The sequence below is a fragment of the Macaca nemestrina genome, chromosome 17 (assembly GCF_043159975.1).
Source record: "Macaca nemestrina isolate mMacNem1 chromosome 17, mMacNem.hap1, whole genome shotgun sequence".
Taxonomy (NCBI): Eukaryota; Metazoa; Chordata; class Mammalia; order Primates; family Cercopithecidae; genus Macaca; species Macaca nemestrina.
The window spans coordinates 61,556,630-61,578,042 of NC_092141.1; the positions used below are offsets into that span (position 1 = coordinate 61,556,630).

Genomic DNA, 21,413 nt, shown 5'->3' on the forward strand with positions numbered 1-21,413 from the left:
GCCTCCCAAAGTGCTGGGATTACAGGCTTGAGCCACTGCGCCCAGCACTGGCGGGACTCTTAATTCCACTAGAGAAGGTAGAGTCTTGTCCTGTCTCACTATGCTTCTATGATTAAGCTAGATATCCTCCACATAGAAGGCAACAGAACTTGGATGCAAAGACGTTACTCATTTCTGTGAAATATCAGTTACCTGTCTGTAGTCTCCAGGAGCTTCTGAACTATGAGTTCAAATGAAGAAGACAAGCAGTAAGTAGCTGGTTCTTCCTGATCATCAGCAACATCTGCAGCTTCATAAGCAGCTTCAGCCAGACTGGAGAAAGCCTGAAATGCAGATAGGTTCAGTGTTAATCCTGAAAGAACCCCACACCTTAGGACCATCTCATTTTTCATTAAGATACTTTGGGCTGTGTCAGTGAACTTCCAACTTTTTCTGCCAAGGTAATCTCTAAGATGGCATTTTACGGGTGTCTTTTAAATTAACTATTTATTTATTTGATTTGTACTTTCTGTTCATCCTGTCTGATAATCTGACAACTCTCTAAGCAGCAGAGTACTTTCACCAACACCTGCCATTTCTTCTGTTTCTGATCACAGAAATCCTGTCCATTTCATTTCTCCTGTTTCCTTTCACAGACTTTTAGCCCCATTCCTTATATTCCTTATTTGAACTTCCTCCCCTTAACCAAATACATTAGCCTACACTGACTCAGCATTTAGGCTGCCTACCTTCCTTTCCTCTTGCCCTCTTCTCAGCAATGATACTTCTTGTAGCCAACAACTCTCTACCTTAATCAAAACTTCTTGTCCCCAAGCAATTCAAGAAAGCAACCCAAGTCCAGATAGTTTCCCCACTGGGTTACCATGACTGTTCTAAGTGGTTCAGGAACCAGTAACCGTGAGTCAACTGTTCCCACTGGCTCTTGCAGTTGGAATCTCCCCCACATTTTAATTGAATAAATTAGGAAGAAAATGTTATTCAGAAAAAGGCTTCCAGTGAGGCAGATCCATTTCTCTCCCACACCTTCTACTTTCTTGCCAATGGCAAAGGCAAGCTCCTTTTCTCACCCGGAAGAAAACCCCTTACCCAGCACACATTTGAAGCCACTCTGGGTTCAGCACTGAGGCCCTCAATCAGACACTGCAGCAGGGGAGCCAAGTAGACATCATTGATGGCAGCTTCAGGAAGCAGCTCACAAATTCTGCCTACAGTCCATGCAGCTGTATCTCGAACAACTACACTGGGGTCTTTCATTAATTCTATTAAGGTGGGCATAGCCTGAAAATATAACAGTTATTAGCAAAGCAAAACAAAGATTAAAATTCATGTTAACTACTACTTCAGAAAAAGAAATACTAATGGATGGCTTAACTCAAAAAAGTCACCAAGATACTTCTGTAATTTTACAGGACATGGTATGAAACATCTTTCAAAATATTTGAAAATCTCTTTCAAAACTCCAGTTTAGAGTTTTATATTAAAAATTTGGTATAAATGCTTTCAGTAGTCTGCAATAAATTACTCAGATAGAGGCCGGGCATGATGGCTCATGCCTATAATCTCAGCACTCTGGGAGGCTGAGGCAGGCAGATCACTTGAGGTCAGGAGTTCAAGACCAGCCTGGTCAACATGATGAAATCCAGTCTCTCTACTAAAAATACAAAAATTAGCTGGGCATGGTGGCACATAGTCCCAACTACTCAGGGGGCTAAGGCACGAGAATTGCTTGAGCTGGGGAGCTGGAGGTTGCAGTGAGCCTAGATTGTACCACTAAGCTTCAGCACTCCAGCACAGGTAACAGAGTAAGACTCCAGCCCCCCACCTCCCCACCTCAAAAAAAAAAAAATTACTCAGATACTCAGAATTCCCAGGATGCAGCTATGATGGCATCTGGCTATATCCAGAAAGACTGAATTCTTTAAGCACTAAACTCAAGTATAACAAACTCCTTTTCTTTTTTTTGAGATGGAGTTTCACTCTTGTTGCCCAGGCTGGAGTGCAATGGCACGATTTTTAATAAAAAAACAAGCACAACATTTCCACAAGAACATTTTCATTATAAAGGCCATTTTGTCCAAAGAATAGAATAATAATGCCATTATTTAAAATTATGGGGAATCAGTGCTAGGTGCAAAAAAAAATTATCGGAAAATGTTTACAACATAGTATTAAATGAAGAAACAAGTTATAAAACAATCTGCACAGAAAGCGCCTGTTGCACACACATTTACACAGGAAAAAGCTTCAAGGATAAATACAGAGTTAAGAGCGGTTATTTCTGGGCAATGAAATTAAAGGTGACTTCTCTTTTGGTTTTTTTCAAAAGTCTCTGGATCATGCTGACTAATTAGAAACCTAAGAAATATATTTTACTCTCATTAAAAGTAAATAGGTATCTAGAAATAATCTTTGTAGATGACAATTTACAGTTTTGTTTTGAAAAATAAAGATATGCTTTAAGTTTAAACAATAAATATTCTACTTTCTACTCCAAAAATCCCTCAGCGTCACCTGTATAACTAGTGGTTTGAGCTGACTGGGCTCTGGTCCTTCCAAGATACAACCAAAAGCCATCACTGCTGCATCCCGGTACCGCCAATCTGGGTTCTTGATGTGTTCTTTAATGAACGGGAGGACATGTGGGACAATGTCATCTTCACAGCAGGTGGCCAGAAGCATGAGGCACACCCCTGCTGCTTTGCAGGGGTTCCAGTCATCGTCATCATCATTTTCGTCCTGGTGAAAGAATATGGCACTAGTTAAGATTTTGTCCAAAGAATCATTTTAACTCTAAAGGTCCTCTGACTACTTGAATGTCTTTAGAACTTAAACTTCAGGGAAATAAAATATAAGACCTTTATATTTTATCTCTTCCACAAACATTCCTCACAGCATTGTCTTTGTTAAACAAGATTCAGAAGGAAGAAGATTCCATTTAGTACTAAACAACAAGAATGAAAAAATTTCAACTACATCCAAAAAGAATGAATCCCAAACATTTAGAACAAAATGCAGAACTAGAGTGTATGCTGTATGATTCCAGTTATATAAAGTACAAAATTGGCCAGGCGCGGTGGCTCACGCCTGTAATCCCAGTACTTTGGGAAGCTAAGACAGGTGGATCACCTGAGGTCAGGAGTTTGAGACCAGCCTGGTCAAGGTGGTGAAACCCCGTCTCTACTAAAAATACCAAACTTAGCCAGGTGTGGTGGCACGTTCCTGTAGTCCCAGCTACTCAGGAAGCCAAGGCAGGAAAATTGCTTAAACCTGGAAGGCGGAGGTTGCAGTGAGCCGAGATTACACCACTGTACTCCAGCCTGTGTAACAGAGTGAGACTGTCTCAGAAAAAATAAATAAATAAAAAGAATAAATAACATCCAAAATCAACAAAAATTAACTTATGGAATAACAGACCAGGAAAGTGAGGGAGTTTCATGACTGGAAAGAAGACATGATTCAATCAAAAGTTCAAAAAAGAGGCAAGGCGCAGTGGCTCATGCCTGTAATCCCAGCACTTTAGGAGGCCAAGGCAGGCAGATCACTTGAGGTCAGGACTTCGAGACCAGCCTGGTCAACATGGTGAAACCTGGCCTCTACTAAAAATACAAAGATTAGCTGGGTATAGTGGCACATGCCTGTTAATCCCAGCTACTCGAGAGGCTGAGGCAAGATAATCACATGAACCTGGGAGATGAAGGTTGTAGTGAGCCAAGACTGCCCCACCACACTCCAGCCTGGATGACAGAGTGAGACTCTGTACCCCCCATCCCCCCAAAAAGACAAAAAACAAAAACACAAAAGTTCAAAAAAGAAAAGATTCCACTAATATCTCCTCTTAAGTTAAAATCCAAGGTATAGCTTCCTAATTGTGGCCATTCACACCACATAGTAACTTAAGGCAGGTTGCCTACGCAGTTTCAGAAAATCACACAAAGAATAATTTGTTCTCAAAGAGGAAAAGCACAGTAAAAATATAAGAAAGTAGGCCGGGTGTGGTGGCTCACACCTGTAATCCCAGCACTTTGGGAGGCCAAGGTGGGCGGATCACAAGGTCAAGAGATCGAGATCATCCTGGTCAACATGGTGAAACCCCATCTCTACTAAAAATACAAAAATTAGCTGGGCGTAGTGGTGCATGCCTGTAGTCCCAGCTACTCAGGAGGCTGAGGCAGGAGAATCGCTTGAACCCAGGAAGCAGAGGTTGCAGTGAGCCGAGGTCGCACCACTGCACTCCAGCCTGGCGACAGAGTGAGACTCCGTCTAAGAAATAAACAAACAAATAAATATAAAATATATATACACACACACACACACACACAAAAGACAAGACACAAAGTCAAAAGATAAAAATAGCAACGATAGGCGAGGCGCAGTGGCTCATGCCTGTAATCCCAGCACTTTGGGAGGCTGAGGCGGGCGGATCACCTGAGGTCAGGAGTTCGAGACCAGCCTGGCCAACATGGCAAAACCCCATTTCTACTGAAAATACAAAAATTAGCTGGTTGTGATGGTGCGCACCTGTATTTCCAGCTACTTGGGAGGCTGAGGTGGAACACTGCTTGAACCCGGGAGGCAGAGGGTGCAGTGAGCCGAGATCATGCCATTGCACTCCAGCCTGGGCGACAGAGTATGACTCCGTCTCAAAACAAAAGAAAAAAAAACAAAAACAAAAAACCTGAAAGGAGAGGTTAAAATGTAAGGGAACATCCAGTTCATTTTAATCCAAACACATCCCTACTTAGCTTTTGAAACTACTATATTGAGAATCATACACATCCCTAAAAACAATTACATTCCTGTGTACAAAGAAATGATGCAGTGCTCAGTTACCAGCATTGTTTCCTCAGAGTACTAGCAGCTCTTTGGTAATAACTTCACATGCACCAAAAGAACCTTCCCAAACACCGTATCAAGAAACACTGTGTTGCATAAAGTCGGGAGAACAAAAGCAACCAGGACACGGTCCTCATAAAAGAACTTCTATATTTACTCATTAGACCCCAATCTTTATGAAGTCTTGTCACTTCACTTTCAGTCTGAATCTTAATAATTCAAGTTAATCATCTTAAAGGATTAGTAGAAGGGTTTCTTTCTTGGGTTGGGGTCCTTCATTAGGATCTGAATAACTCATATCCAACTTCTTTAGCATTTTAAAAGCATATACCCTGTGAACTCACAAAAGTATCCTAGACATTAGAACAGATAGGCAAGTGGCCTAAAACCAGCATATCTTTGCTCCCAACCTTGCTTCACTGAAGCGTTGATAGAGCACCTCTCTTCTATGAGTTTGGACAATGGAGCACTCAGGAAATCAGAGCAGCATGTGGCTCACTCCTGAGCAAGATGCATCTGAGATGTTAAGACCTAGTTCTCCTTCACAAAGAAGTCAGAGCCTAGGGGATCTTCTAGATCCAGCTTAGCTGTTCCTGAGCCATCAACAACAGAACATCAAATAGTTGATGGGTTGCCAAGTTCCTTCCATGGAAACTGTTCCACAGCAAACAGTTTACTCTTAGTAAGGTTTCACAGCTTACCTACCTATATTTGGAAGGTAACTCACCTGTTTCGTTAGTGTCTGTGTGAGGATTGGAACCAGATACTGTAGTGCTCCCTTGGCATAAAACTTGCTGGTGTGCTCAGGGGGCCGTCCTTGTTCTGCTGCCTGAGGAGAAACAAAGCAAATTCTAGACAAAAGCAACCAAGCTCTGTATACTAAAGGCATACAATGAGAGCTGACCAGGGATCTCTTAACAGAAACAGAAACATACAGGGACAAATGGTAACATACAATGTGATCTTGGAAAGTGCTCATTTTTTGGTCTACTTCAGTGAGAATCTTTTAGGCCCTTTTAGGCCATATATTACAGGTCCAAGGCAACATTGAGTATAACTTTTTTTCATAAGTTCAATTTGTATTGACAACCTGATATTTAAGTGTTCCTTGGATCAACACACACACCCAGTTTGCCTAAAGATGCCAAAAAAAAAAATTTTATTTTTGTCCTGAAATAAGACAAGACAAAGCTGGAAACAAAACTCTGAATTCAAAGATTCCAAATACAGAACTCCCCCTTCTCCCCCATATCTGACTCTTTCACCAGAGTTAGTAAAGTATCAATTATACATCCCAGGCTTGCATTAGGACTTCCAAAAGGAAGTAATTCAGCATCAGGTATCACCTTGGTAAACTGCAACAGCCTGCTGCCCCCTTGTGTTCACAGTGATAATACCACTATTTATGCTCAATCATGCCTGACTGCTTGGCAAAAACTGAGAGCCCTCATAAATTATCTGCCTTCTTCATGAAGGGCTCTGGCTAGCAGAAAAGTCAAAATCTCTGCCAATGGAGATACCCTCTAAACCCAGACAGAATAAAGTTCTCCTAGAAGGGGAATGTCATCCACAAATGAGATATGTCCCAAAGTCTATTCAGAATAATAAGTTCTCCCCAGCTCACCTCTGAAGCCTCAATGGCCAAATCCATTTCCTCATCACAGACATTGGACCAGAATTCTATCCCTTGTAGGGCCACCTCATCAATGTCACTTTTCATTGCTTCAATTGTGATCTTAAGAAGAAAAACACCCCAGGCCCCAAATAAGTATGGATTCAAGTGAGTCCCTGCCCCAACCCGGCTTTAACCACAGACATGCAAATTTCAGAAATGTAACTTATAAAAAGCAAGCTAGGCTTGAAAGAAAAGATAGAAAAAGGAAGATTTTCTTTCTTTCTTTTGGAGATGGGGTCTCACTCTGTCACCCGGGCTGGAGTACAGTAGCACAGTCTCAGCTCACTGCAACCTCCACCTCCCACACTCAAGCAAACCTCCCACCCCAGCCTCCTGAGTAGGTGGGACCACAGGTGCATGCCACCTCACCCGGCTTATTTTTATATTTTTTGTAGAGGCAGGGTTTCACCATGTTGCCCAGGCTGGTCTCAAACTCCTGGACTCAAGTGATCCCTCAGTCTCAGCCTCCCAAAGTACTGGGATTACAGGCGTGAGTCACCAACCCAGCCTCAGATTTTCAAAACGCAGGTTTTTTCTTTTTTGTTTTTGAGACAGTCTCACTTTGTGGCCCAAGTTGGAGTGCAATGGCACAATCTTGGCTCACTGCAACCTCTGCCTCCTGGGTTGAAGCGATTCTCCAGCCTCAGCCTCCCAACTAGCTGGGATTACAGGCGCATGCCACCACGTTCAGCTAATTTTTGTATTTTCAGTAGAGACAGGGTTTCACCATGTTGGCCAGGCTGGTCTCGAACTCCTGACCTCAGGTGATATGCCCGCCCCAGTGTCCCAAAGTGCTGGGATTACAGGCGTTAGTCACCGGGCCTGGCCTCAAAATGAAGGTCTTTTACCCACACAAAGTAGCACCAGTTTTCTTGGCACACCACTGATAAGCTTAAACCTAACAGTCTCAAGGAATTTCCTTGATTCCATAATATTAAGTAAAATATTACAGAATTGGCAAAATAGCAACTAAGGATGATGGGCTCTGTAATTAGCTACAAGCTCAAATCATATAAATAGAAATACTTACTGCAAAAAGAGCAGGACCCATATATGTCTCCATGTACTGATAATATAAGGACATTATCTTCACCAGATTCTGTAAAGCAGCCACTCGTACCTTTTATGAAGAGCAGATGAGACAGTTTACTAAAATAACAATGCAATCTGACAGTTAGAGTCACTCAAATGGGCCAATAATCCTAAGGATTAATTGAGGTAAATATGGGATATGCTATCATTTCCCTAAAATTCGTTCTCTCCCTTCAATTCCCTCATTATCCGTTCCTATTTATTTTCCCTCAGTCCCCTCCACCATTTTTTTTTTTTTTTTTTTGCATTAAAGGTGCATGTGGAACCCACGGTAGGGCTAAATTCACTAATACTATATTCTTTCTTTTTGGGGGAGGGGACAGTTTCACTCTTGTTGCCCAGGCTGGAGTGCAGTGGCGTGATCTTGGCTCACTGCAAACTCTGCCTCCCAGATTCGAGCAATTCTCATGCCTCAGCCTCCCAAGTAGCTGGGACTACAGGTGCCCGCCACCATGCCTGGCTAATTTTTTGTATTTTTAGTAGAGACAGGGTTTTACTATGTTGACCAGACTCATCTTGAACTCCTGGAGCTCAGGCAATCCACTCACCTCAGTCACCTAAAGTGCTAGGATTAAAGGTGTGAGCCACTGCGCCCAGCCATTTCTCTTTTTTTTTTTTGAGACAGTCTTCTTGCTCTGTCACCCTGGTGCAAGTATAGTAGCCATGATCATGGCTCACTGCAGCCTCAACCACCAGGCTCAAGCAATCCTCCCACTTCAGCCTCCCACGTAGCTTGGACTACAGGCTCACCCCATCACGCACAGCTAATTTTTGTCGACATGGAGTTTCGCCATGTTGCCCAGACTGGTCTCCAACTCCTGGGCTCAAGCGATCCTCTGGCCTCAGCCTCCCAAAGTGCTGGGATTACAGGCAGGAGCCACAATACCCAGTCACCCAGTCTTTTTTTTTTTGAGATGGACTCTCCCAGGCTGGAGTGCAGTGATGGGATCTCAGTTCGCTGCAACCTCCACCTACCAGGTTCAAGCTATTCTTCTGCCTCAGCCTCCTGAGTAGCTGAGATTACAGACATGCGCCTGTGAAGTGTTGAGATTACAGGCGTAAGCCACTGCGCCTGGCCTCAGTCCTCTTTTTTTTGTATTAAAGGTGCGTGTGGAACCCATGGTAGGGCTAAATTCACTAATACTATTCAGACTGAAGATGTTACTTCTACCTTCTTGAAGGGTCAGGTTTCGGGTATAGCAATAGCAAAGCTGTTTTTTTTTTTTTTTTTTTTTTTTTGAGACGGGGTCTTGCTCTGTCACCTAGGCTGGAGTGGCCGGATCTCAGCTCACTGCAAGCTCCGCCTCCCGGGTTCACGCCATTCTCCTCCCTCAGCCTCCCGAGTAGCTGGGACTACAGGCGCCCGCCACCTCGCCCAGCTAGTTTTTTGTATTTTTTAGTAGAGACGGGGTTTCACCGGGTTCGCCAGGATGGTCTCGATCTCCTGACCTTGTGATCCGCCCGTCTCGGCCTCCTGTTTTAATGGCTAGAGTGGAAAACAATCACTTGAATAAGTGATTGTTGGCAATAAAGTAGCAAATCACTAGGCAATAAAGTAGCAAAGCCAAAAACTTTTTCTCCCTTAACTGTTTGTGTATACATATATTTTTAGTAGAAACGGCTTGAATAACCTATGGCAATGAAGTAGCAAAGCTGATCAAAAATGTCTTCTCCCTTAACTATTTGTGTATATTTTTTAGTAGAGATGGTGTCACTAGGTTGCCCAGGTTGTTCTCCAACTTCTGACCTCAGTGATCCTCCTGCTTTGGCCTCCCAAATTGCTGGGATTATAGTGTGAGTCACCACACTGGCCCCTTAAACCTTTTTTAAGAGGATGGCAACCTCCATTACAATTCTTCCCTCTTCTCCAATGTTTTTATTAATATTAATTATCATGATTACTTTTTGAGATGGAGTCTCACTCTGCAGTGGCATGATCTCAGCTCACTGCAACCTCCGCCTCCCAGGTTCAAGCAATTCTTTTTTTTTTTTTTTTTTTTTGAGACGGAGTCTTGCTCTGTCGCCCAGGCTAGGGTGCAGTGGCCGGATCTCAGCTCACTGCAAGCTCCACCTCCCGGGTTTACGCCATTCTCCTGCCTCAGCCTCCTGAGTAGCTGGGACTACAGGCGCCCGCCACCTCACCCGGCTAGTTTTTTGTATTTTTTAGTAGAGATGGGGTTTCACCGTGTTAGCCAGGATGGTCTCGATCTCCTGACCTCGTGATCCACCCGTCTCGGCCTCCCAAAGTGCTGGGATTACAGGCTTGAGCCACCGCGCCCGGCCTCAAGCAATTCTTGTACCTCAGCCTCCCCAGCAGCTGGGACTACAGGCACGTGCCACCACACCCAGCTAATTTTTTTGTATTTTTAGTAGAGACAGGGTTTCACCATGTTGGCCAGACTGGTATGAAACTCCTAACCTCAGATAATCTGCTTGCCATGGCCTCCCAAAGTGCTGGGATTACAAGTGTGAGCCACCATGCCCAGCCAGAATATTAATTATTAGTAACAATCAAACCTTATTGCTGAAGTCAACTGATTCCCAATATTTCAAACTTATATTAGATTTGACATTTCCTAGGAAAGATGTGAGACAGATTTTTCACATAACCTTACCCTTATACTTACCCTCGTATCTGGACACTGTGTGGCTTCACAGACCACCTGCATAATAAAGTGCCTTTCAGACTGTAGGAAGAATAAAAATAAAGAGAATTAGGAGAGCATAACCTGTACATAGGAAGATTTCCAGACTCCCTCTACAAGGAAAACCGCTCGCTCCCTCAGGGCCCCACACAGCCCTGCCTGGTACAATCAAGCCACTCTCCCTTGAGATGGTACCGCACTATAAAGGCTATAAAGAGTTTACCTTCGGTGTCTGCTATGTGACTTGCCCTCCAATGAGGTCCCTAATCTTTTAATCTCCAAGATGACCTTCACTAACAAAGACTTCAGGGAGGAAACAGAAAAATGTAGGTCACGAGGTTTAAATAAAAATGGTTGGTTAAAAGATAAAAATCCACATGTAGGAAAATCAATTTCCTTATAGTTAAAATATAAGAGAATTCAAAACATCTGCTTTATTTCAGAGACCAAATTTGTTTTCTGAGAGGTAGCAAATTCACATCAAATGTGGCGAGAAAAGGGAGAATAGAGTAATGAACTTTATGTGCTACCCTCCTAAATCTTCCAAAATCTATTAAGGAAAAATCCAGTTTTTTAATCAATTAGAATTGCCATTTGCTCTGGGGTTTCAGACCTTTCCAAAGTCAAGAAATGGTAAAAAGCCAGCTAAAGTGTCAACAAACATATATACAGAAATACTTTCAGACCATGACCCTGGCAATTTTACTTGTAGGTATTTACCCAAAAGGACTGAAAGCAGAGTCTCAAAGACACACATGCATACCCATGTTCATAGCAGCATTACCCACAATAGCCAAAAGGTGGAAGCAAGCCAAATGGCCATGGATGGACGACTAGATAAACAAAATGTGGCATATACATACAATGGAATATTAATCACCCTTGAAAAGCAAATTTTGACAAATGCTACCCCTTAGATGAATCTCGAGGACATCATATTAAAACAAACCAGTTGCAAAAAGACAAATATTATATTATTCCACTTACGTAAGGTATTTTGTTAGAGTAGTAAAATACATAGAAACTGAAAGTAAAATGATGGTTACCAGTGGCTGAGAAAAGGGGAAATGAGTTGTTGTTCAGTATGTACAGTTTCAGTTTTGCAAGATGAAAAAGTTGTGGAGACTGTTTCCACAGCAATGTGAATCTACTTAACTGTACGTTTAAAAATGATTTAAGATGGTAAGTTTTATGTTATTCATTGCATTTTCAGCCAAAAGTTTATATACATATTATATATACACACAAAACATTTACATATATATTATACACATACATATACATGTGTATATATACATATATCTACACACACACACACACACACACACACATATATGTATTTTTTTTTGGAGACAGAGTCTTGCTCTGTTGCCCAGGCTGAAGTACAGTGGTGCAATCTTGAGCCTTGAACTCCCAGGCTCAAGTGATCCTCCCACCTCAACTTCCCAAGTAGCTGGGATTATAGGCATGTGCCAGAACACCTGGCTATATCCTGTTTCTTAAAAACACCTTCCTAAGGTGGTATGAAACAGACCAATTGCCATAATTTTTATTTATTTCATTTTTCATTCTTTTTCTTTCCATTATAAGCCCTGTAAACACAAGAGCTCACAAAGCTGGTTAAAAACTCAGTTGTTCCTCTCCACAGAAATCTTTATTTTTTTAGAGATAGGGTCTTGTTACATCGCCCAGGCTAGTCTCAAACTCCTCGCTTCAAGTGATCCTACCAGATGTGAGCCCCAGCACCTAGCCTCCCCAAAATCTTTAGTACAAGGCAAAAGATTTAAAAGATTTACACAACCTTAAAAGAAACCAAAGTAAACCAAAGTATATAGTACATACCATAATTTCTTTCTTTCTTTTTTTTTTTTTTTTTGAGACAGTCTTGCTCTGTTGCTCAGGCTGGAATACAGCGGTGCAATCTCAGCTCACTGCAACCTCTGCCTCCCAGGTTCAAGTGATTCTCCTGCCTCGGCCTCCTGAGTAGCTGGGATTACAGGCGTACGCCACCACGCCCGGCTAATTTTTTTGTATTTTTAGTAGAGATGGTGTTTCACCATGTTGGTCAGGATGGTCTCGAACTCCTGAGCTGATGATCCACCCTCCCCCCGCAACCGGCCTCCCAGAGTGCTGGGATTACAGGCTTGAGCCACCGTGCCCAGCCTATTTCTTTCTTTTAAGAGACTGTATCTGACTTTGTTGCTCAGGCTGGCCTTGAACAACTGGCCTCAAGCAATCCTCCCGCCTCAACCTCTGAAGTAGCTGGAGTACAAGTATGCACCACCATGCCCTATAATTTTAAAAAACCCAACAACATTCCACGCTTTGGACTGCAAAAGGAAAAACTTAAGCTTAGAAACACTTTATTTCCAAAAGCATGATGAGAAATGGCAAACACTCCATGGGCATATCTCACACAATACAAACTGGACTAAACTGGAAACAAATACTTCTAAGTAGGTGGTACTTTCTAAATCATAAACTTAAGAAAACAAAACAAAAAACTTACATTTAACTCCTTCATCCTTTACTGTCTGAATCTATACCTTATTGTGAAAAAACTTACCTCTTTATCAAAGTTTGCTTTGGTGAACTCCAACGAGTTCAGGAGTGCATTAGTAGCAGCTAGCTTCACATTATTACTAGGCTCTTCTTTCCTCATCCCCTGGATTATGGCAGTCAGAATCTCATTGGATTTATCTTGTAGCTGCTCTGGGTCCTGTAACAAGCAAAGAAGTGCAATGAATATACAGTCGGCCCTCTGCAGCCATGGGTTACACATCTGTGGACTCAAGCAACTATGGATTGAAAATATTTAGAGGAAAAAAAATGGATGGTTGCATTTGTACTGCACCAAAAGGTGCGTGTACACCTTTTTTTCTTGTCATCATTCCCTTAATACAGTATACCAACTATTAATATAGCATTTACATTGAATTAGGTATTGTAAGTATTCTAGAGATGATTTAAAGTATAAAGTATATGGGAGGATGTGCATAGGTTATATGCAAATACTATACCATTTTATATAACAGACTTGAACATCTGAGGATTTTGGTACCTGAGGAAGGTGTTAGAATCAATCCACCCCAGAAGACTGCCATAAGGAGCTAAAATATTAGCTTTTTTCCCCCTTCTGTGCAAATGGAGATGGCAGTCTGTTGGTGTTTTCCAGGCCATCTGTACTCTATGGTAAAGCTTCAGGACATTTAAGGGCCAAGGCCAAGGATCAACACCTGGGCACATCTAGGGAGTCTAAGTCCAGGTCAAGTGCTGTGGGCTCCTGTGTTTCATAAAGTCTATATATTAAAATAGACACCAAGAGTGGTAACCTCATCAGGAACAACAGTGCTGGGAGGGCTGCATCTAAAATACCTTGTCTCCAGTGGCTAAACCAACTACATCAAGTGTTGGCAAAACTTTCCGTAATGTAGTAAATTAAAATGCACCACAACAATCATGGTACATTCAGGATCTTAAGAAAAAGGATTGGTCAGGGATGCTCCAAATGAGAATATCTTCATTTTGTAAGTCTAGAATCTAAGACTCTTCAAACATGGACTTCTGTTTTCAGTTTGTGATCAAGTTTCTTAACTTTAGGGCATGATTAGTAATGTGAAGACAGAGGCCTAGGGGAAATAAATCAGTCTTACTTTCAAAACACTGTGCAATTTAGCTTGGCTTTCTTCGTGATTCAATAAGGTAGTACCAATATCATTCATGTCACAGTTAGAGGCAATCAGAGGTATATAAACCAGATACATTAGGCAAGCACTTACTATATCTTGGCAAATATAACCGATAGCTTCCAATGTCGACTCCTTCATGTGCTCTGTGCTGTTGGGGTTTGTGACATTGGCCACCAGCTGAGGAATGAGTTCTGGCCACTGGTTTACTGGGATCTCTGCACAAGCAATACCAGCCACACACTGTGAGGCAGAACTAGGCCGGTAAGTTTCTGTGCCCAATGTCTGCAAAACCTGCACCAAAAAAGACAAAAGATACAAACTTCTAACACTATTTGACCACATTTTGCCCACCACCACACTTCTTATATTAGTGTCTCTGAATTCTTCTTTTTTTTTTCTTTTTTAAGACAGGGTCTCACTCTATTGCCCGGATTGGAGTGCAGTGGCACCGTCACAGCTCACCGTAGCCTCACCTCTATGGTGCAATCTATCCTCCCGCCTCAGCCTCCTGAGTACCTGAACTACAGGGGTGGATATGCAGACATACCCAGCTATTTTTTGTAGAGACAGGGCATCACCATATTGTCCAGGCTCTTAAAAAAAAAAAAAAAAAAAAGGAAATACAAGGCCTTACTCTGTTGTCCATGGTGGAGTGCAGTAGCATAACCATAGTGCAGTGGCACAACGATACTGCAGCCTCGACCTCCCAGGCCTCCCCAAGTAGCTTAGACTTGCAGGCTCGTGCCATCCCACCTAGCTAACTTTTTTGGATTTTTAGTAGAGATGGGGGTCTCCCTATGTTGCCGAGGCTGGTCTCAAATTCCTGGCTTCCCAAAGTGCTAGGATTACAGGTGTGAGCTACTGCGCCCAGGCAGCTGTCTCAGAATTCTTTTTTTTTTTTTTTTTGGAGACAAAGTCTCGCTCTTGTCCCCCAGGCTAGAGCGTGATGGCGCAATCTCGGCTCACTGCAACCTCCGCCTCCCGGGTTCAAGAGATTCTCCTGCCTTAGCACCTCCCGCCAAGTAGCTGGGATTACAGGCGCCTGCCACCATGCCCAGCTAGTTTTTGTATTTTTAGTAGACGGGGTTTCACCATGTTGGCCAGGCTGGTCTCGAACTCCTGACCTCAGGTGATCCACCCACCTCGGCCTACCAAAGTGCTGGGATTACAGGCATGAGCCACCGTGCCTGGCCTCAGAATTCTTATCTATAATATGGAGAAGCAGAAAAGGCTGTCAGAAAAATCCAGCACAGTAGCAACATCAGCATAATCAACACTGCCCCAGAACCTAGAAATAAAACCAGTCATCCCCTGCTTCCAAAAGGAATTCTCCAAAATAACACACCTCACTTCAACCTTCAACACAAGATGGGAAACCAGAAGTTACAAGGGGAGGTAGCAGTAAATGGCAAAGGAGAGAGATGGGGACAAAACTCATCTTCCAGGCTCATTGTTGCTTTTATAACAATAACAACCTCATTTTGTGGACAGACATGGACACTAGAATGAAGCTAGTTCTGGGGCATTCAGGTGGGTCTGATTCACAGTAGATCACTATCTAACCTGATCCAAGGAGATCTCACTCATGAGACGTGGGCTGAAACAAAACGTTTTCCTTCTAATCACTGACAACCCAGCACTCTGGGTGACTTACATAGAAAGGCCTTGGTCAAGTAACAACATCACTAAATACAAAAACAAAGTTGCTGATGTTAATAACACCCATGAACTTATCTTTATATAACTTCCAATTTGAAAGGATTTGTTCTGTTTGCCCAAGAATCAAAGAACTGTTCTCTCTACCACTGACAGAATCTAGCCAGATGTCAAAACAAGATCCACTTGTCATTAAACATGTCTCGCTTGACATGGTAACCACACCACCATTTATGTAAAGGGTAATGGCACAGGTATGATAAAAGATGAAGTCACAATTGACCTAGAGTTAATCATTACCATGATCAGCTAATTCAGTCAATGAACTCACTAAGAATCACCAGTCCACTCAAAGGCAAACAGTTAACTGTTCTGGCATGAATACGGGACAAAGAATAGCTGCCAGATATTTAGACCAGCTCTGCTGACTGGGTTGGATCACTTAGTATCCTGCTTTGCAGCAGCTAGTACCAATAATGAACTCCCCCTTTCCTTCTTATATGGTATATCATCATCCCTGGCCCCCACCCCCATCAGCTCTACCCAACACTAAACAGTTCTGATTGATGTTGAATGAAAGGCTTTGCTCTGGAGGACCAGCAGAGCTAGAATGGACAAAAACTGTATGTCAAAGACATGAGGGAACAAGGGGGAAAAACAAGGTGAATTGTCCAAAATGCCAGAGGCTGAATGGATATTATTAACCCAAGTCCAGGGTGCCTTCACATCGCACTACATCATATCCTAGTACATATGTGGAGTGCACTGAATCCCATTCTACTTTTACCTTTTTCCTTTAGATTGCTTTCTGAAGACTCCATATTACTTGAGGTGATTAAGAAACTACAAATGTCCAACTCCTGGGTACTAAAAGTTTTCTGTTTAAACTAGAGGTAACCTTAATAGTAATACTCAATTACCAAAAAAGAGAAACTGGCTCAATTGTGCCCCAGTATCCAGATTTCAAAAAAGATCACTGACAGTGAAACTTAGTATTAATTATCAGTTGTGCTATGAAAGAGAAAAAGGCCAAGGTAACTGTTAGCCTTTTTTTCCCCCATGCCCAAGGGCTTAACCATGCCTATACAAATTATTATCTAATATTTATTTATTTTTTTTTAAGAAACGGAGTCTCACTCTGTCACTCAGCCTGGAATGCAATGGCACAAACTTAGCTCACTGCAATCTCTGTCTCCCAGGGTCAAGCAATTCTCCTGTCTAAGCCTCCTGAGTAACTAGGACTACAGGTACCCGCTACCACAGCCAGCTAATTTTTGTATTTTCAGTAGAGACAGGGTTTTGCCATGCTGGCCAGGCTGGTCTCGAACTCCTGACCTCAGGTGATCCACTCGCCTCAGCCTCTCAAAGTGCTGGGATAACAGGCATGAGCCACTGCGCCCACTTGTTTTTTTTAAAGGTTGGTGTTAAGAGTGATGTGCCAAAAAATAAGCCAATTCCAATTCCAATTACATCTTATCCCATTTACTAGTGTGTAATTTAAGAAGATGAGAAACTGAATGGGCACTATCAGTATCAAGATTTCCAGTGATAGAATATACTTCCATTTATGTCACTTAGCTGAGAGAGAAGGAATTAAAATGTTATTATTACACAAGCAGACCCAACATGAATAGAAACAGCTCTACATATTCCAAAAAGATTTGAAACCAAGTTGGATTTAATAAGCTGGCTCCCTATCATGGGTATGCAAAATTGGTGACAGAAGGAGGTACACAACTAGATAGAGAAGTTGTTGCCTTACAGGGCACTACTTTACCTAACGCTGATATCTAGAACCAGGAATTAGCAAGTATGATGTGCATAACCGTGACCTGCACAAGTACATATGTAGGAATTCCCTACTAGTTTCCACTCAGATACCAAGGACAAAATGATGATTGCACAGGTATTTAACTCACTCCTCTTTGTGCCTTACCCATGTCAGACAGATCACTAAAGAACTTAATTTAAAAACAGCCAGGCGAAGTGGCTCACGCCTGTAATCCCAGTACTTTGGGAAGACAGGCAGGCAGATCATCAGAGGTCAGGAGTTCAAGACCAGCCTGGCCAACACGGTGAAACCCCCATCTCTACTAAAAATACAAAAATTAATTAGCCAGCCTAGTGGCGTACGCCTGTAATCCCAGCTACTCAGGAGGCTGGGGCAGGAGAATCACTTGAACCCAGGAGGTGGAGGTTGCAGTGAGCTGAGATTGCGCCATTGCACTCCAGCCTGGGCAACAGAGCAAGACTCCCTCTCAAAAAATACAAACAAACAAGCAAAAAAACAAAACAAAACACCAGTCCATATATTCTGAGTCCTTTGCTTCATTTAGAACTATGAATTTCTAATTCAACAAGATAGTAACAACAATGTCATGATTCAAAATTCATCACCTTTTCTCCCCAAAATTCATCCCACTCTAAATGCCCTGGGAAAAAAGTCAAGTGTTTCTGAAGAAAGATTTTTTATAATTGGCTAAGTAGATAAAACACCATTAATGTCACACTCCTATTTCACAAACTCTTTGGGCCTCCAAGGCCCAAAAGATCATGTAACTTTCCTTCTGACTCCACATAGTGCCATGCTAAACCAGCAAAGATTGAGATTTTTTTTTTTTTTTTTTTTTTTTGAGACGGAGTCTCACGCTGTTGCCCAGGCTGGAGTGCAGTGGCGCGATCTCGGTTCACTGCAAGCTCCGCCTCCCGGGTTCCCGCAATTCTCCTGCCTCAGCCTCCTGAGTAGCTGGGACTACAGGCGCCTGCCACCGCGCCCGGCTAATTTTTTGTATTTTTAGTAGAGACGGGGTTTCACTGTGGTCTCGATCTCCTGACCTTGTGATCCGCCCGCCTCGGCCTCCCAAAGTGCTGGGATTACAGGCTTGAGCCACCGCGCCCGGCCAAAGATTGAGATTTAAACAGCAGAAGTTCAACAAGAGCCAGGTGCTGGTTGACTGGATAATCACTTGGGGAGACAGTTTAAAAAACATCCCTTGGTCAGGCGCAGTGGCTCACGCCTGTAATCCCAGCACTTTGGGAGGCCGAGGCAGATGGATCATGAGGTCAGGAGTTCAAGACCACTCTAGCCAAGATGGTGAACCCCCGTCTCTACTAAAAATACAAAAATTAGCTGGGCGTGGTGACGGGTGCCTGTAATCCCAGCTACTTGGGAGGCTGAGGCAGATAACTTCTTGAACCCGGGAGGCGGAGGTTGCAGTGAGCCAAGATCATGCCATTGCACTCCAGCCTGGGCAACAGAGCAAGACTCCGTCTCCAAAAAAAACCAAAAAAGTGCCTGAGCTGTACTCCAGAAGTACCAAATCGGAATTTCTGGAGAGCTGGGAAATACGTATTAACAAATTCCCTAAGTGATGTGGGTATACAGCACCAATTTATACACTACTCCCATTTGTCAAACAGATTTTTACAAATTATGACACACAATTAAAGTTTCCCAAGCTGCTGCAGCCTACCTCAATCATCTAAAAAGAATTCCAATCCATCAATGGGAATGGACAAGCTGTGTTGAGAAAGATTTAAGACAAAGACAATTTTTATCTTTAGGTGAAGTTCAAGTCCCAGAAACCTATCACACTGTCAGCTCTATCCCATGCAAATAGCAAAAGATCTGAGAAAGCAATTTCTTGTTCTCTAGGTAATATAACCAAACAGATGAGTGTTACTCACATAGTTCTTGACTTCTCGTCGAGCATTAGCATCAATAGCAAGCCACCTCTGCTGATATTGTGCCTTGATATCTGGATCTTTAGATGTCAAAGAGTTCTTGATTTGTAGACCAGCTGCAACTCTGGCAACCTGACTATTTCCTGGATTTGCCAGCACTCTGGACAGTTCCACAAGGAAAGTGGGCTGTTAAGGGAAGATAAATTTGTAAATAAAATTATCTTAGGAATTTCCACAACTGAGAATAATTTATGGAGCACTGAACCACCGGAGGAGGGGCGAGGTGGGGGGGGGAACTAATGTCTAATTTTTTTTGGTATATCATAAGCATCTCAGGAAACCACAAAATACCTACTACAAGACTTCTATAAAAATGTTACTTAGTATATAACAGGAAGTCTTCCACTTTTCTCATGGAGCCTAGCACTTAATGAGGAATTGCAGATTTTCCTATCAAAATCATTCCTAGTACCCAAATTGTCACGTTATACCCCCTGAATTGCAAGGTTTTAGAGTATGGTAGTAGTTAGTCTTCTGTGTATACTGAGGTGTCCCAAGAATTCTTAATAATGTCTGGTACTTGAATGAATGGCTGTTACGACGCGGGTAGAAAATAAAACTGTTTATCTAAATTTCAAAAACCTTGGTCCCAAAAGAATGATCCAACTTTCCATCTCATGGCAGCAGCAGGGTAGCTTTTCATCCCATGGAAGGAGGTGATCTTTTATGAGAGAGGGAAATATAGATAAGCCTAAACAAACTTAGGAGCCTCATCCTCCGTTTTATTTGTGGGCACTCAGCAAAAAGGGAACAACGAAAAAAGCGGATTTACAAGAAAAATTGGTAAGATATTTAGAAATAGGGAAAAAGTGAAAGAAAAAAATGTTCAGGCAAGCTGTTCAAGAAAAATAACTTTGTATCTAATAATCAACAATTACTTGCTCCTATACATTTGGACTTTAGTTGAGGAATACAGTGGATCCCTGAAAAGCATGTTCTTTTGTAACCTTTTGTAATCCACAGGCCTCAAAAACTACTCCCTTTGTTTAAAAATTTAACACACACACCTCTCTCTCCAGCAAAAAAACCGTGCCCAAACAGCAAAGTTAGCAGGAAAAGCCAAAAGCAGATACATTTTTCTTACTGCTAACAAGTTCTGCAATCACAGCAGAAGATAATTCTTAAAAGTTTTATTAATTATGTACCACTAAAGAATGTTAAGAATGTTAGGAATAAGATAAAAAGCTTCTTGCAAAATTAGCAAAAGCAGAAACAGGAATATCCTAAATGGAATTATCAGCCTATACTAGTGGAAAAATCTATTCTAGGAAAGGATAAACAGGTTAGTTGTAAAAATTGGCACATATGAAGAACAAAAAAAAAATCATTCAAAGGCAGCCTGTATAAAATAAGCCTTGTCACTTTGTTGATGTTGACATTTTGCCTATATAACACAAAGAAACACATATGGTTACAATGTTATTCAGACTTATTTCCTATTACCTTTCTCAAAGATGTCAAGCATCATCCAATCCTTCCCTCTGACCGCATCTCCCAATAGGAGATGGACACCAAAGAGAAACTTAACTGGCATCTAGGCTGTTTCAACCAATCCATCCTACATTTTTATACAAAGGACCAGTCTCTAGCGGACTTAGCTTCATTTTCTCCGGACCCCTTAAATTTTAAAATATGAAAAACGAGTAACTTTCCTCTGTGATTTCATCAGGAAACAGGCCCGATCTCAAAGATGAGCCTCAGACTGTTGTCTGGGTGCAGATCCCTAGTGATTAGGTTTCTATTCATCCAGGTCAGAAGGAAACGAAAAAAAAAAAAAAGGAAGAAAAAGAAAATACCCCGAGAGGAATAACCGGGCATAAGAGGGAAAAATATTAGTGGAAATGGGTTAAGAGGCAGTCGGGTGCCAGGCCTGGCCATGAGCACACACCAAGGTAGCGAGGAAAGGGCAGAGCTCTAGGAAATAGGTGGGGAGAGCCACAGGGGCCACGGGACAGGAAGGATAAGCCGGCCGGGGTCAGACAGGGAGGGCAACCGGGCCCAGAGCTTCCACATGGCCCCTAGGCCTGACTCCCCCACCCCCACCTCTGCTGAACACGCAGCGCCGCGCAACCTAACTTC

The 21,413-nt window shown here is 42.4% G+C and overlaps 1 protein-coding gene across 1 annotated transcript in view; it reads right to left on the reverse strand.

Annotated features, from left to right (window-relative positions):
- The window catches only part of LOC105472285 (karyopherin subunit beta 1), a 37,496-nt gene that overhangs the window by 15,271 nt on the left and 812 nt on the right, over positions 1-21,413 (reverse strand). Inside the window, exons 3-12 of the mRNA XM_011725391.3 lie at positions 19,278-19,460; positions 14,025-14,225; positions 12,812-12,964; positions 10,228-10,287; positions 7,539-7,628; positions 6,458-6,568; positions 5,561-5,662; positions 2,512-2,736; positions 1,087-1,278; positions 193-323 (exon numbers count right to left, since the gene is read on the reverse strand). Coding sequence (XP_011723693.1) covers positions 193-323; positions 1,087-1,278; positions 2,512-2,736; positions 5,561-5,662; positions 6,458-6,568; positions 7,539-7,628; positions 10,228-10,287; positions 12,812-12,964; positions 14,025-14,225; positions 19,278-19,460 — 1,448 coding nt within the window. The remainder of the gene's footprint in view (positions 1-192; positions 324-1,086; positions 1,279-2,511; positions 2,737-5,560; positions 5,663-6,457; positions 6,569-7,538; positions 7,629-10,227; positions 10,288-12,811; positions 12,965-14,024; positions 14,226-19,277; positions 19,461-21,413) is intronic.